Here is a 17,537-nt window from a genome sequence, read left to right on the forward strand (position 1 = left end):
GGAAAAAAATTGAATGGATAACCAACCTGAACAACGTACCACCGTGTTGCACCAATATCGACACCAATCTTTCATTTTTCATTTGAATACCAACTAAATTCGATTGTAAAACCCACACAAAAAATCATCTTAGTTGGTAAGAAAGAAGGAGATTAAAGAGTTTCAAAAAAAAAATTATCAGAAACAAATATATCTAAGTGCATCAATTAATTGAGTAATTTAAGGACAGTAAATTCGTTTTACTGTTACAACAAATCAACTTATTGGGAAAATTGAGGCTTTTAATGTTGAGGATCTATAGTAATCCCAACTTTTATGGTAACTGAACAAAGTGCCCTTTTTATTTCATTTTTTAATACTTTAATTAATGAATATTATTTTTAAATCTGTTATAACTTGAAAGTTTTTTATTGTTACAACCTAAACGTTAGAAATTACTGTCACAATTTAAAATTTCTTCTTCGCCGGTATGGTATTCTTTTTGACGGGTGATTGTGTTAAAATGTTGAATGTTGGTGGCTCGATTTCGACTATTTGTTGATGTTCAACAAATCTTGGACTTTTTCTTGGTGTCTGACGATGTATTTGATTTTTGTTCATCGTGTAAAACGATTGAAATCTTGTTGAATAGAGGTTGAAATCGCACGAACAAAGAGGTTTTGAAATAGAGTGGAAGGTGTTTTGAATTAAGTTGAAGAGAGAAGGTGAGGTAGAAAGAGAAAAACAAACTTGAAAGCACACGAAAAAGGGTGGAAAAAGATTTAGGCGTGTGAGTGTGGTAACCGAGTTACAGTGATTTGATTTTCACCCATTAATGCGTCGTCAGATTTTATTCATCTCTCTCCATGCAATTATCTCTCATTAATTATGTGGAGAGAGAAAAAAAATTATAAAGTATTTAATTTAAATTAATTTTAAATAAATAGAGATATGTTAAGATCTGAGAATAAAATGTGACAAATTATAAATACTTTAGACTATATTTAAAACTTGTAATATTTATTCTTAAATGCATGTATGATATAATTTTTCCTAGGTTTTTTATTTGGATGGTTGTTAATTGTCGTATCATATTATTACTACTTTAAGTACAACTAATTTAATGTGTGTTATCATATTTTGTATAGCATTATAGTGGATAATTAGGTAGTAACCGAAAGCTCAGATTCATAGGATCTTCTCCAAACATTCAAAGCAAAACATAAAATATTTTAACTTGGAAACCTCTAGTGATTTTAAACCCCCTAAATTACTAAGCTGACCTTTAGCCTTTGTCTTTAGGGAAATTAAAATCTCTATATATACATAAATTTTTTTTTTACCTTATATACAATGTAATTTTTTAACAATTTGAACCCCTTGCGTCCCTAGTTCCGCCTTTGACTTCAACCCTCTTGGAAATCCTATAAATTGGCATAAAAGATTAGAATATAAAATTTTATGGAGGATAAAATATCAAGACCAAAGAAAAGACAAACCATAGCAATCTTGGATCTGTAAGAACTTTTTGGTGGTTCCATCATCCTAATAAACTGAATTTTCTGGATGTTTAAAGTTTCGGTTAAAATTTAATGTATTCGATGAAGATTTGAGCTATTGATGATGTTTTTGACTCTGGAGTTTCGTAAGTTTAAAATCATTGGAGGCGAAATTCATTTTTTTTGCATAATTTTATATTATAAAATTGTGTATAAATACATCTTAACACTATTATACATTTTTATGTAAGGTTAATACAATTCTCTTTAGTAAATATATAATATTGTATATCGTGAATAATACCGTTGTAGAAACAAAGTTTGCTGTGTGAATAAACTGAAAACATGGTAATGTGGGTGCAATATATTATGTTGGACGGTACATTTTTGAAAATATTCTATAGCTTAAAGTGTTCTTACATTTTGTTATTGTTTTTATTAATTTTTAAAAGAAACTTCACTTCCTGTAGAAAATTAGATTTTTCTTTCCCCATGTTACTGGTTTAAATTAACCCGATTAACTTCAACGTTAATCCAATTTTGACGACCAAAAAGGAATATCTCCCAAAAGGTTAATGGAACTAACTAAAAATATGTCAAACTAATTACAGGTATCTGTTTACCCAAAAAGTAAACAAAGAGGCCACATTGCAAGATTTTTTTATTTTTTTTGTGGCAAAAAATGCTCCCACTTTGTAGTGTCAAAAATGACATGAGCAATATTTACACATTTACAGTCCTGTGGAATTGTCCAGAGATGTCATCTAAGTCAATAATTTCATCCTTGTTTTCCTTTTCCATTTCAATAATCTCCAGCTCCTTATGCAGTTCAGCAAGTTGTCTTTGTAAGTTCTGCCCTTTATCAGATAACTTGGAAATCATATCCTGAAAAGGTTAAAAAGATGAAGTAAGAGATACTAGACAATATCATACAAGTACAAATTATAAGCTTTCATCATATACCTTCTTCGCTAAAAGTAGATAAACCCGCCTGATTCTGTCCTTGATATCAGCTTCTGTAGGACCAACTCTAGTAGGTACAGACTTCTTTTCCTGTAATTTCACGTCCTTTGGCTTAAAAGCATACTGACTCCTGGAAGAACAACAAAGGAACTAAATCAAAAGACAATAGATAGAGTTGCAGTTACTAATTGAGGTTTATATGAGTCATACGCATCAACAGCACGTTCAACTGATGAGTGCGATGATGAGTTCCCAGCGTATGTCATCCTCTCTCGTGCACTACATACAGGTAGAAAACAAAAACTCTTAGAAGGTGATGGTAACAACACAGATGGAAAAACACAGCTACTTTCAGAGTGCACACTAAGAATGGTCCAAAAATAAGCCAGGGCATAGTGACAATCTTTTAGTTGGGAAAGAAAGGAAAAAAGATGATGTTGTAGCACACTAGCACCAATAAAAAGGGACACTGTTAATGAGCTCAAGTCACTGATCTTCAAGATCCTGAAAAAAAAGAAGGCAAAGCTTGCACATGCTTATTAGAATAAACTCATGGATTCAGATTAATTTTTACAGCAAAAAGCAATTTTTTTTAAAAATAAAACAAGAAGATTCCTGTAGCTTAAAGCAAAGTGAAGCATACCAATAATACAATCTATAGGATGTAAGTTCACAGTAACTACGTTATACTACGTAAATTCCAACGCAGAGTAAAAACATTAAACTGTAAGTTGCACAAGCCAACAGGAAAATTACAAATCGTATAATGAGTTTCTTCTTTTCGACTTGATCAGCCATAAAATGATTAATTTGAAACATCCAGTACCATATTAATTACTTTAACTTAATAATTATACTATTGCAAGAGTCATTTTTTTGTTGGTATAATCAGAAATCAGTAAAAAGAAGCAAGAGTCACATGTATGAAAGAGTCACCAAGAATAAGACAGGGAAAACAAATTAGGAAAGCATAGAAACGCAAGTAGAAAAACTAGAGTTATTGCAAATTATAGAAGTAAAAAACAACAACAGTAAAGACAAATGATCATTTCTTGCTTGGATTGCTTTGTTACTAACAATATGAAGCATGCACTTCCTCAAAATTGCAAAACTTCACCCGTGAGAAGACACGAGTTATAATAGCATTGTATCTAAGTTTCCCTTGAAGGCCTAGCAAGTTTCAAGCTGAGTCTCCAATTGTCAGATGAGTGTAATGTCTTAAGTTAATACGCCAGTAAAACTGATCATAAGAAGGCACAGAAAAATTAGTTGCTATGGTTTTGTGGGTCCTTGTGTGCTTCAACTAAACAGTTGTTCCCGCCTAAAAACGAGTGTTCTTACTTCCCCATAATACTTAAAGATTTACTATAATCTTATCACTGCTTTCATGTCCGTGAGTTAGGAGCATACGTGCATGTGTAGTGAGGCATGAAGCTAAGTAGGATTATACATTTCACATGTGGTGAGGCAAGGGAGGCAATAAAGCTGAGTAAGATTCCACATACTCTATCCCTTTTATGTCGTTCGACTGAACATGGAGTTTAATCTATTAGTCGGAATTGTGTATTATATTGGTACAAGAGAAAGAATATATTAAATGTTTGGTTATAGAATTATTAAGTTCAAAACTTTATTAGTTAAATGAAGCTGAATTATTGCAAGTAGTCAAACTATATTTTCTGCATTGCAAAAAAATTCTAACGCAGTTAGGAGTCCAAGGCTTCTACGTGAATCTGGACATAGATATCTTAATTTTAGGTAGGAAATTAACATATTACAACTATGAATATTTAAAAATGTTTGAAAAAGTCATAATTGACGAATAAAAAAGCTAGTTCCACTCCTCCAATAGTATATTGCAAATTCGTGTAGGATGAAGAGAATATAAAATAGTATCATCTGTGAAATAGTGTCAAACACTCTGGCATGATCCAAATAGAAAAAATCGTAGAACTTACATTTTCACTTCGTCCTCATCTTGGACAGCTTGCACAGGCGCTGTCTTTGAGAAAAGCAGACTATGGCTGCTAACTCCTGCTATACCCAGAGTCTCCAAAAACTTTACATGGGCCTTCAAAGTCTCTTCCCTGCAGCAAAATGAGTATCATTGTAAAAACTAGTCGACAACAAAAGCACCACTTGGCTTATGGTCATCATAAACTATTGCTGATTTTAAGGGCACAAGCCTTGAGAAATAATCTGAAATCCTATCAAAGCTAGACAGGAGAACAATCACTCAGAATTATATGAGATATAAACACATTACATTTTGTGCTCATGATCATGCTCTTCATTCAACTGTTTTTGAGTATTTGATATGTCAAAGCCACCATCTTTAGGAAGGCTGAAGAGTTCCCTAAGATCCTGAAAAGTAGACAACACAAGCCAATCAGCACAGTTCATATTGGCAGCTAGATATACCAAATATAACTTTTAGAATATCCACCTAACCATACATATACCTGTTGACTGAAATAACGGATTTGTTCTTTGTGCTCAGTTGCTGTTTTGAACAATCCCCCTTTGTATACCTGAACCATAAGTATTAGATAATGTGCGTTATAGGGAAGATAAAATAACCAAACAATTGCCTTCTGCCAAAGGATGTAACCTCACACATTAATAAAAGTATTGAAGTTTCTTAAAAGCGGGTCAGATCCTCAAATCGAGGAATTCTACGTTTATCACAATTCTGAATTGCCTTTCTCTTGGTCTTAGAATTAACTTGAATATAATTCAAGAGAATAAACAAAATTAAAAGTTTAAAATGTGTATTACATTCACAATATATCGAGATCCATTTATACGTAGGAAAATATTATGTAGAATACTTCATAAGATATTCTATACTTAATTTTAGAAGAATAATGATCTGTACTATTGAAATAAAAAGTAATTACTTATTTTATGCATAGACTAAAGAGGTTGTATAAACGCAAGCGACCCTTTTGTGAACGACCAATTTCAATAGGAATCTCTTTTCGTCTCTCTCATTTTACACAAATAACAAATCAGATCTTTGAATTTAGAGCTCTTCATGACACAAGGACCATGCAGTTAGCTATAGAGACTACAATGTCAGCCGCCTACACTCCATCAGAATAGGCATTAGTTTAGTAACTTCTATCTGTTTATCATACTTCTCAAGATAGCCAACCACACATAACAGTTGATGTATTAAATATTTAAGGGTCACAACTATTAACGATCACTCATTCATCATTAACCAATTGTATATTTACCACAACTCATTCAAGCATAAATACAAATATATACCTGCTTCCTATAAATCTTCTCTTCAACTGTGCCACAAGTCATCAATCTATAAACAACAACATCCTTCGTCTGCCCAATTCTGTAGGCGCGGTCAACACTTTGATTATCCGTGCTGCAAGTTTGAAAGTAAATGGCTATAATGTAATCCCTAACAAAAGATTAAGAGTATGGGAAGAACAGAAAGAAGAAGCACTTTATAATGAACACTTAGATATCTATTATAGGCTTGATACAATAATTAGTAGCAGAATATGGAGCAACAAAGTTTTTCAAATAATGTGCATCCTGGATTTTAACCAATATTAACACAAGTAGAGGAAATATGTCAAGTGTCATTTGGTTCATCAATCTGGTCAAATGAGATTCCTATTGGTAAGTGCTCATTTGATTGTGACTACATCCTCACTGATCTTGGGTACATTTATGTGCCCAATAGCAAATAAACCCATACTTTCGCATATTTGTGTATTGTTGTAACCAACCAACATGATTAGACACTTTCAGGGCTAATTGAGAAAGAATGGACATTCAAAACATGATTGGATGGAAAGTGGAGCTCAAAGGAGAAGTTGGGAACAAAATTTGAAGAAAATGCATCACAAAGAAGTGTGTCCGCATCGCGCACTGAGCTTCAGTGATTTAATTCCAACACTTGGAACAACACTGTGGTGCGCGCCAGGTCCGCGTCGCGGACCTAGTTGTGGATAGAACAAATTTTCACCGACAGAGAAAATCACGAATTGCACTAAATTGAACCAAGTCCACGTTGCGGACTTCAGTGTGCTTACTTTAACTCCGCGTTTTTGGAGCTATAAATAGCACCTTTACATACTTTATTAAAAAGTAGATCAGACTGTCAGATTTGGACTGAAGGAGACGAAGGACGAACTACTTTTGGGTGATATTTTCTTCTTTTCTTTCAATTGAATTCAAGTTTTTATGTTATTAATGATTTATGTAATTATGTTACAAATGATTGAGTGGCTAAATCACCATGATCTTGGGTTGTAGCCACAAGATGAAGGTTTAAATCTTATTTTCTTTGGTTGAAAATGGGTTTTTGTATGTGATTACTCCTATATTCTTGTTTTGATTGTTTTAATGCTTGATCACCATTAGAACAAATTTGTTGTCCACCCGGAACTCGGAAGACGGAAAGGGGATAGAACACTAGAATATAGGGAGCATGTTTATCCTAGAATTGTCTAGAATAATTCGTGTATAGAATGACTGTGACACATATCTATACATCATGTTTGGTTACTAAATAGGATGATATGATTAATGCATTTTTGCTGGTTCATGCTTATCCCCGCTCAATGATGTAGTTATGCTGTCAACAAAAGTAGGCAATCAGAGGTCGGAAGATCATAATTGTAAAAGCAACCCTGTAAATCAGTAATCGAACCCATTGGATATCAAAGTAAAGGATGTTAGACCAGAAATCTATAAGTGCTACAACCTGAGACTCTTCCTTAAATTGATAAAATTTCTCTAATATCTTTGAATCATTTTCTTATATCATTTTTGGTATAATCATTTTAGATATAAATGAACTCAACTCTTTGAAAACATGTATGAATAATTTGATTCATTGAAAAGCTAACCAACACCTAATTAAATTTTACTGTGGGTTTGATATCCGACTCTTAAAAAGGGTCACTATATTACTGTTGAGAACACGTACACTTGCGTGTGCGTTTGGACGCAACACTCACCTTACAAGATAAAAATAATCCTGAATGTCTAGGATTGGAATTGTAGTCGTAATCTTCGGAATTTGGTTTTTCGAAACTACTTCTCTTTTCCTGCCTGGTCCCATGATAGATTCTAAATGTGTAAATTTTCTTTTTTAAAAAAGTAAATAAAAAATCGCTGTCCAATTGAGATCCAAAATTGAATTGTTTGACCCTCTACTCCCAACCCCATCATTCTTTTTGTAATAGGAGAATTACTTCTACTACCATTAACACAATATAAGAGTCAAATTACAATCTTAGATTCAATTCCCGGACAAACACATTTATCTAAGAGGGCATGGAGGCAGTAACACACTTTGACATGAAACTGAAGTATGAACAGTTTTTAAAGAAAACACATTTGAAAAGAAGCTTTTTTTAAAAAAAAAATTAAAATGTTAAACAGGTGAAAAGAAGTAGAACCAATTCACAATCGAAATCCAACAATAATAACAAATAGTATCTATAATATAGATAGCATACAGTTTAACTACCAGAGCTCATACTACTCATAAAAGGCACTAGGAACATTGTCACAAAGAAGCTTTATTATCTGCATGTAGCCATTTAGTAATGTCTGGTAAGAACAATCCAAACTTTTCATTGAAGAATATATTCTGATTAGTATGTGGCATAAGCGAGAGCATGTAATTCCTGGGTTATGATCTTACTAAAAAAGAAGGCACAGGATGACCTTACTCTTCAATTAAAATAAAACTAAAAATCTATGCAATGAATTATTTTCCCTTGATTAAGAATATGTATCAAAACCCAACCAAAATAGATTATGGCATTATAAACAATCTAGATATAAAAGTGCCATTCTTAATGGCGTCATTTTTCACCGAGATGGTTTTTGGGTACTGAACTACTGGCATAAGTTTTCAGGATCTAAAGAAAAGAGGACCAGAAATTGGTAGAAATTTGAAGACAGAGCCTCACTTGCATAAGAAAAATATTAAGTTTAAACAAAATTATTGGACATCATCAAATGGGAAGTGGAAGACTGAAAATTCTCTGGGTAGTCTAAAACAGTAATGTTATCCAACTACAAGATAATTAAACACATGTCAGTCATCAGGAAACTCTAAGAAGATATTAAAAAGTCATTCCGAGAATGTACCTTGGATTCCATGCTGGATCAACAACAATCACTCGATCTGCTCTAGTGAGTGTAAGACCTAGACCGCCAACTTGAGAAGTTAAAAGAAATATTGGAGCACCGGGACCCTCTTGGAAATCCTATAAATTTGGCATAAAAAATCAGAATGTAAAATTATATAGAGAATTAAATATCAACAACAAGAAGAAGACAAACATTAACAATCTTCAGTCTATCAGTGGCTTTGGTGGTTCCATCTATCCTCATGAACTGGAAACCATTGGATATTAAAGCATCTTGGAGGTGATTAAGCATCTTGCGTGTTTGAGAAAAGATAAGCACATTGTGCCCACCGGGAATTAACTTGTCCTGCATGAAGAAGAATTTGAATTATAAAGACAAGCAGTTGCTAAGGTAGGTAGAACATCAATTATGCTATTGATATCTCACCAACAAAGCCAGTATAAATGTTATCTTGCAGGAAACATCATGTGATACTTCCTCGTCAAGTTTCTCAGTGACATTTGCCATTTGCATAACCAATTTCTCTGCCACAGCACGGTCATCCTGGTTTGATGTTGAATCCATCTCTTCAAGAACTTCTTCCGCTGCCCTCTTTGTTAGTAGTAGTGGATGGTCACATATTTTCTTTAAGATCTGTTCCATATAAATTGAGTGTCATGTCAGATTTGACAAAAAGGCATGAAGATGTCTTGTGCAAGACTAAGACATAAAAGCTACAAGCTTGCTTTGAACCAGACTCCAGAATGAACATCAAATTACAAAAATAGACCACCAGCCTCAATTTTTGAAAGATTAGGGAGAGTTACGTGTAGATTTTCATAACGGGTTATATAAGGGACGCAATCAGTATTTAACACCACACAATTAAAATGTGGTGGCCATGATGGCCAGCAAAGGAAAACTAGATTGATAAAGAGAATACCGGTGAAGTGATGAAAACATCTGTATATATGAAAAAGGTATATTTGAATAGAGAGGATTCTATTATCAGAGGAAAGCATACTTTAGTGCAGTGATTATGGGTTGAGGTCCTAAGAAGGGCCATCGTACAACAAAATTTGAAAAGCAAAAAAAAAAAAGAATCTTTTTTTTTTAAACTGGTAAGTTAAAAAAAAAAAGAATCGTAAGTGAAAATGAAGTCTCTATCCTACAATGATAACTCTTGTCTGTAATTGATAGAGAAAAATGTAATAGGTTTTACTTCCTACAGCTACACAAACAACATGCAAGAAGCATCAATGCTACATGAGTGTACATTATTTATAAGCTAGTCCGATTCTACTACAAAATCCCCTAACAAGAGTTTAAGAACAAGCCTCTATCCCTTAATGAAGCCTAGGTGGACCCAAAGAAATAGATACAATTTATATATGCAGGTGAAAAGAAGAGAGATGTACCTAGAGATGAAAGAGAAAAGATAACTATGGAAAAGGTAAAGTGATTAGGAGCTCGAAATTCACGCATTACAAATTGAGAAGTGCCAAATGAAACTGGAGTAGGGATATAAACAACCAAAACAATTGTTAGGGATGAAAAGATGCATCAACAAACTCTTTACAGGCTCAAATTTCAAGTCACCTAATTGTTAGGTAGGCAAGAACAATGGGTTTATGTTTCTCTCTCTCTCTCTTTCTCTTGATAAAGGATAGAGTAACTAGCCTGACCTGCCTTTTTCATTTTGATTTTGTATTGCAACAATGAGTTTTGACCCCAAAATCTGGCTTCTAAAAGGGGATTAGAGGTATACGTGTCTCCAATTAATAATTCAAATTAGAGTTGTTGCCTGACAAGTCAGCTGTGTTTCGTATGCTTCTTCAATAGAACTTCTCATCTTTAAATTGTGAAGAATAACAGTCGGCAATAGGTAGAAACTGAAATGCCAAGTACGCTTGCAAAGTAATTCTTTAGAATAATAGTAACTTCAATTTTTTGCAGATCTGTTCTTTTACAAGAGAAGAGAAAAAGTTGGAGATATGAATGAGGTGTTAACAACAAGAAACGAGGAAAAAGTTGATTTGGAAGCTGAGTCTACTTAATCTAGGGTTTCAAGGTCGAGGTACAAATATTAATGTGGTTAGCATTCTTTAATCTTTATAAGCAATAGAAAGAGATGATTACATAAAGCAAATTCCAGATGGAAATATAACTACTGATCATGTTGCATATATCCAGTAAAAACTTATGAAATAATGAGAGAGAATAGGTATGGAAGAAAGTTCATCTGGAACATTACAGTAAGTGCAGCCAGTGGGGACCTATCAAAGGCTGACAGGACAATCTCACTCTTCAAGAAAGCAGTGTAGAGTTGCCGCTGAACAATGAAGTAAGGTACAATATTAGGAAAAACTCTAAATAGTTTATGTGAAACAGTAACAGAACAAGCTACTTTGAGAGACAAATCAATGACAAACTGTTTAAGTGATGGAAACAAACTAATACCTGACAATTTGTCAATTTAAGCCACACAATGATCTCATTTTTCTTGGAAAGTTTTGTGCTGGTAGAGGAATCATCAGAAAATACCTCACTCTTGAGACGTCGCAGAAAATATGGCTGAATGTGTTCCCTCAATTCCTGCACAACGTACGGTAACAAATTTTAGTGGGATTAAGCATCTGCTACAAGCCAATAACCCCACATGGATTTCAGAAACAGAGATACAGCCAAAAAATGAAATCAAACATAGATGACAAAAGCATAAATTGACCCAATACCAGGAAATTACACAATTCATAAACCATATTATGCAATATTGATTCAAAATATGTGCACTTATTAATACAAAAATCCTTCCTATGGGTATTCTCATACATTGTGACAGAGCTAGAATCATGTATCTCATTACCTTGTTGATAGGAATCTTCTTCTGAGTTTCCTTTAATGGGTAAAAAGAAAATACCCCTATGATTTCAAGCTTGGTATTTCTTGGAGAATGAAGATATATTTTGATTAATTGTCATTTAATTCGTGAAAAACCCCCAGTCTAGACTCATCTTGTTTGATGTTTTTCGTTCAAATGAAGGCAGATAAGCTCATCAAGGCACTGATCTGACAAACAAGCATAAATGTGGCAAGCTTAAGAGCCTCTAATCTATATGCTCCAGTTTTTGAAGGAGTGTCAAAATATGTCCAGATTAGTTCTACAGAATCATGCAGCAGAACATTGTTGAAATTATAGGATTTTGTATGAAAGATAACTCACCTTATAAGAAAAAGCTACAAACTCCAATATAAGAAGCCATTTTGTAAGTTTATTCATCATGAAAAGTAGATTTCTCTCCACTTTTCTCTTCTTTCACAGAAACTAATTCAAAAGAGGAAGCATGTGTTGAGTAGAAGTTGCTTCTCTTTTATATCCAAAAACGGCGAATATTAATTTGTACCACTCAGACATGACTGACCAGTTTAGCTGTTAAGCCAAGAACTGAGAAGAATGCTGGGTCTAGTTTCTATATCAACATATAATTTAAATGGTGTAAATATTGAACCTTAAAAAGAAGAAGCCAATCAAGAAACATAAGAACACAGAAGAAACTGGCATACGCATAGTATAAAAAAATGGTTTAGTAATCACCTTTGCAACTGCTGAGCCAATACGCTTGTCTCTGTCATAAGCATTTTTATCATTTCCACGAAGAATGAGATGCTCATATTTCTCTTTGAACCTTCAGAAAAGAAGTAGCTTCATGTTATTCAAGCCCGATGTTTTAATATAAGCAGATTGGATTTGAACATGTTGGTATACCATTGTTTGTCGCCCAGCAGCCCAGGGCAGCAGAAGTTAAATAGAGCCCATAACTCCTGTTTGGGGTAAGGAGGGATAGGAATAAAGGAAAAAACACAACATTTAACTTGATTCTATAATTTCAACTGACATCAATAGCATGATTGACATAACAAAGGGTAAAAGTATACACACCTTTAGGTTGTTTTGAAGAGGCGTTCCACTTATTATGATACGATGTGCACAAGGAATCTCATGCAAACTTTTAGCCCTCTGTGTACTGGGATTCTTTATGAGATGCCCCTAGTAATTCAAAAGCTACTTTAAGAGACTTATACACATTCACACCTTGAAACTTGTAATAAAACCACAAGGATATGTATTTGCCATCCATGCATATACTCTTTCTTTTCAAAAAAAGAAGTCAATCAATAAAAATCAAAGCTTTAATGCAAATGATCTAAACAATTTAAATTAAATTTAACACTTCTTCAATGTCAAGTAAAAAGATTAAGGTCGAACACAACCTCCAAATACTCAAAGGTAGGTCATGGCATATTTAAATATGGCCTATGAACTTGCTGCAGCAGCAGCAGTTATGAATGTTCAAGCAACTAAGATCAGATCTGGATGCACCCTTCCCAAGTTATAGGTCTAGGAAGCGGGTCAAATCATGTTTTCCAGGAGATATGATCAGTGCAACAATCAAGCCTACAGGAATCAAGAAGTACCTCATCAAGAATCATATAATCCCATGTCAACTCCCCATCTCTGTCTTCGTAATACTGATCACCACATAAGGACTTCACATTATTTCTTACAATGTCGTATGTTGTGAGGAGAATACCTTTGTCCTGTATAAATGAAAAAAGAAATTACAAGTAGGGAAGAAGTAACCATAGATTAGACCATGCCAAGAGACATAATATAACCCAGCATATGGAAGTCCATTGAAGCTTTAAATATCCAACAGTTATATGTCAAGTCAAAAGTTCCAAACATACATCTACAATTATACAAAATGCATGAAACTGTGTCAAATACTCATCTTTATACACTTTTTTTTTATAAAGGTAACATCAAATACTCATCTGTATATTAAAAGGTATAAAATAATAGAAAAGGAGAGAGGAAGAGAGAATTGAAGCAAATGCAAGTAGTAGACTCTTCTTTTCTCCTTTTTGCATGCAGTCCTAACAAATTGCATTACGATTAAGATAATTTCTATCTGCACAAGCAGTTGATGGAACATTAGCATGGTATGAAATCCCTATTTTATATACGTCCAGTATGAAACAGAATAAACGCGATGAGCTTGCAAAGCTTTAATGAGTATAGAAGATGAAACCTGAAGAACGTATTGAAGCTCATAATTTCGGAGTTTCGCACTCGTCGCAAAATATCTGCAACAAGAAAGTACCATGAACACTTATCATTTCATACTACCAGTTGAAGGAAAAGTTGAAATCAATAAGACTAACATAAAAACAAGACGCCTTACTCCCTTATTTTCTGAGAAAGCCCTACAGCAGTTAATTCCTTGATCCAATGGGGCAACAAAGTTTTGGGAGCAACAATCAACACTCTCCTTATCAACTTTGAATAAAACAATCCAGCTAAGTAGCCACATATCTAAAACATGGTAAAAGTAGAAAAAGTTACTTCAGAAATTATTTTGTGGAACATATTACTTTCGGAACCTTGACTTTTACCTGCATGGTCTTCCCCAAACCCATGTCATCGCCTAAAATACCACCCTTACCCAGACAGTGAAGAGACCAAAGCCACTTCAAACCCTCACGTTGGTGAGGATACAACATTTTGGCAATTTTACCAGGTAACCCATAATTAAACTTTGGTCCACTGAGTGTGTAAGTGTGATCCTCCTCTGAAACAAAATCATGTGAATCCAAGTCATCTGAACATTTACGCTCATGTCTAACCTTCCTGTTATGTCTTCCCACTTGAGTGACAGCACTCTTGTCACCAACAACCACACAATCACCATCACTGTCATTAGTATCTCCTTCTTCCAGAAATTTGTAGGCAGAAATAGAGTTCTTCATGGGCTGTGATTTTCCAACCACCTGCTTAACTTCTTTCCTCTTTGGTGCTCCAACATAAGATCTTGTATCATTGAACTTCCGGACGACACAGTCGTTCTTAATTTCATCCCCTGAATCGATCTCGTTAAAACACTCCTTGTGAATTTCTCCTCCAATCCTAGATTCCTTGGTTGAATCAGATGAGGAACCAGAAGAAAGTGAAAAGGAGGAACCAGCACTTTGGTATTCCAGAATTTCATTCTTAGTCAAATCACGGGGCTTCGGTGCCCTCTTTTTCTCAATGGACAAAATCTCAAGTCTTGAACTTAAATCATTCAGGATATCCCTTATTTCGTTCCCACAACTACTGTGTTCATTCTGAACTGCATTTTTCACCTGGGGAGGAGGTGAATCAAAATCTGTTATCTCGAGAAATCCGGACTCTTCATTATCCTTTAGCTTCATTTCCTCACTGTCATTGTTATCCTCTGAAATTTTACAAAGGCGGCGACGACCTTTGATCTTCACCTTCATTATTTTCTCCCCTCCTGTCAAACCATCCTCGACAATAATTAGAAGTGCTCAAAATTCTCTGCATACATATCAAAATTTTGGACACAAGCATATCATTTCTCAAAGGGACAGACATTACCTTCATTTGATGTTTTCTCGTAATCCTTCTGGCCTTCCTGAGAGAGTTTAGAGTTTTCACGCACATCTTTGAACTGTTCCATATCCACTGCAGCATTGTTTACTGATTAATATGGAGAAAGAAACATGCTGGAAATCACTCAAGATTAAACAGGGAGAGGAATATATAGATAGGTCTTAGTTTATCTACCAGATAGGGAAGAACTGTTATCATCAATTTTAGATAATAGTGGGTCCTCTTTGGTTCCACTCGTTGGTTGATCAATCTCCTTTTCCTCTGCACAAATTCAGATATTCAAAACAAAAAAAAAGTTAAGTAGCACAACAAGGAAAGCCTGTAATAGAGACATAAGGAAGCACATAATCTTAGTTTCAGCAACCAAAAAAAAGGAATTTGAGAGACCCTAGTAATTACCAGAATAAGATGAGCTATCAAGATAACTGATCTCAGAGCAGTGAGAATCAAAAGAATTCTCAGGTGGGTTATTTAATTCCTCTTGAATTCCTTTCTTGGGTTCATCAATCTCCTTTTCCCCTACACAATCATGCCACTTAAGGTTATTGAAGGGAAATAAATTATAAATAACCTGCTATGATAAGTTTTAACTTTTCCTGATGCAACAACAACATAAGCAGTGTACTCCCTGTGGGGGGTAAATAGTATGTTGTAAAAAATTAAATTACAATAATGGTCCCGTATATATTGAGGACTGCAAAAAGAATTGGAGACACACTAGTAATTACGAGCAATCAACATTTACCGGCTCCAGAACTCTGATAATCGAAAGAATCCTCGGTTTGGTCACTTAATTCCTCTTGAATTTCATGCTTGTATTCATCAATCTCCTTTTCCCCTGCGCAATAGTTAAAAGGAAAACAAATACAAATAGAGATTAAAACAAGGGCATTTTAGCTCCTGTTTTTGACAAAAAGAAGAACTCAAAATTAGGAGTAACTTAGGTTTAAACAAAAAGGAGAGTTATGGCAGAGGAATTCTGCCAAAAGGAGAAGATTTAGCAGAATCTGGACTGAAATCAGCAATGGCTGAGAAATTAGGAACGTCTTCGTTCTCAAAAGCAAAAGTTTTTTTTATCTTTGATTGATCATCAGTCTCTTCTGCCTCTCCTATACCATTTGAAGAATATCAAAGTATACCCACACCAAAAATAAAATCAGCTTTTGAAAAAAAAAAATAGCCTGGGCAGAAAAATAAGGATACATACGTAAAAGAATACCAAAAGGAGAATATGTAGCAGAATCGGGACTGAAATCAGCAATTCCAGATGATTAGGAATAGCATAGGTATAAAAAAAAGGAGATTTATGACAGAAGAATACCTAAAGGAGAAGATTTAGCATAATCTGGACTAAAATCAGCAATGTCTGAGAAATTAGGAACGGCGTCGTTCTCAAATTCACTAATATTGTTAATCTTCGATTCATCATCAATCTCTTCTACCTCTCCTATACCATTTGAAGAAAATCTCAAGCTTTTGAAGAAATTAGCAGAAAAATAAAACTACATAGGTAAAAGAATACCAGAAGGCGAATATGTAGCAGAATCAGGACTGAAATCAGCAATCCCAGAGAAACTAGGAACGGCGTCGTTTCCTATACCATTTGAAGAAAATCGAACTACACCCCACACAGACCAAAAATATGTATAAATCAGCTTGAAAAATTCAGAAAAAAGGAGGGGAAATTGACTTTAGAAGAAAAATAAGCATATGTAGGTAAAGAAATACCGGGAGAAGGAGAAGAATCGGAATCAGTGGTAAAAGAGAAAGTGGGAAGGCCATCATTCTGATTGAAACATCGTCTAGCTTCCAATTTTGTCATATCATCTACATAAAACAAATAAGCATCAATGAATGATTAGCAGATTCAAAGAAGCTAGAAAATAGAAGATAAAGTAGAATACTGAGTACCAGGAGGGGGTTTAGAATGGGAAGCGGAAAGGTTTATGAGAATCTGATTATGTCGTTGATTAAGGCTTCGAGGTTGATGCTGCTGGGGTTTCGACATTGTTGCTGAGCAGTGAGTTTCTGGCTTTCTGCACAATGGAGAAGAAAACGCGAGTACTCTGCTCCTTGCCTTCTATTATTATTCCCGCTTTGGAGTCGACAATTTGAATTTCAAAAAAAACCTATGATGCCTAGTTAGAGTTTCATTTCAATTAATTGAAATATATTAAGCACTAAAATAAAGCATTATCCATACATTAAGAACCATTTTGATTATTTTCTCGCATTAGTAATATAGAGATTATTATAAATATAATCAGCTTCTAAACCAACTATCAAACGATCCCAAATTGTCCTAAACTGAGATCATAATTGGAATAGATAATGTCATCTTCTATGTAAGATAAATAAACATGATTGTAGTGGACATTTTGTTTTGTTTTTAATTAAAAAAATTATTAGAGTTCTTAATTAAAACAAACCATCGAATACGGGATAAATTTAACCCCAAATTTTATATCAGAATATCCCTATAATTCCAGTAACCAAACGGCCCCTAATATGTCGTTTGG

At 34.2% G+C, this 17,537-nt stretch overlaps 1 protein-coding gene across 2 annotated transcripts; it reads right to left on the reverse strand.

Moving 5' to 3' along the window:
• Positions 1-2,038: 2,038 nt before the first annotated feature.
• LOC129887036 (protein CHROMATIN REMODELING 24) lies at positions 2,039-17,140 on the reverse strand. 2 transcript variants are annotated; one of them, XM_055961976.1, is made up of 27 exons: positions 16,930-17,140; positions 16,747-16,845; positions 16,541-16,636; positions 16,340-16,465; positions 15,764-15,856; positions 15,418-15,537; positions 15,193-15,279; positions 15,004-15,090; positions 14,019-14,899; positions 13,808-13,938; positions 13,655-13,709; positions 13,038-13,160; positions 12,502-12,609; positions 12,328-12,383; positions 12,157-12,247; positions 11,022-11,156; positions 10,816-10,893; positions 9,009-9,215; positions 8,775-8,927; positions 8,580-8,698; positions 5,718-5,829; positions 4,904-4,972; positions 4,708-4,805; positions 4,400-4,528; positions 2,652-2,720; positions 2,442-2,571; positions 2,039-2,363 (listed from the first exon to the last, which is right to left on the reverse strand). In XM_055961976.1, the coding sequence occupies exons 1-27, from the start codon at positions 17,024-17,026 to the stop codon at positions 2,202-2,204; spliced, it is 3,711 nt and encodes a 1,236-aa protein (XP_055817951.1). In that variant the 5' UTR covers positions 17,027-17,140; the 3' UTR covers positions 2,039-2,201. The 2 variants fall into 2 exon arrangements, with proteins under 2 accessions (XP_055817951.1, XP_055817953.1); XM_055961978.1 differs by lacking the exon at positions 16,340-16,465.
• Positions 17,141-17,537: the final 397 nt, after the last annotated feature.

This window comes from Solanum dulcamara, chromosome 4 (genome assembly GCF_947179165.1).
Source record: "Solanum dulcamara chromosome 4, daSolDulc1.2, whole genome shotgun sequence".
NCBI lineage: Eukaryota > Viridiplantae > Streptophyta > Magnoliopsida > Solanales > Solanaceae > Solanum > Solanum dulcamara.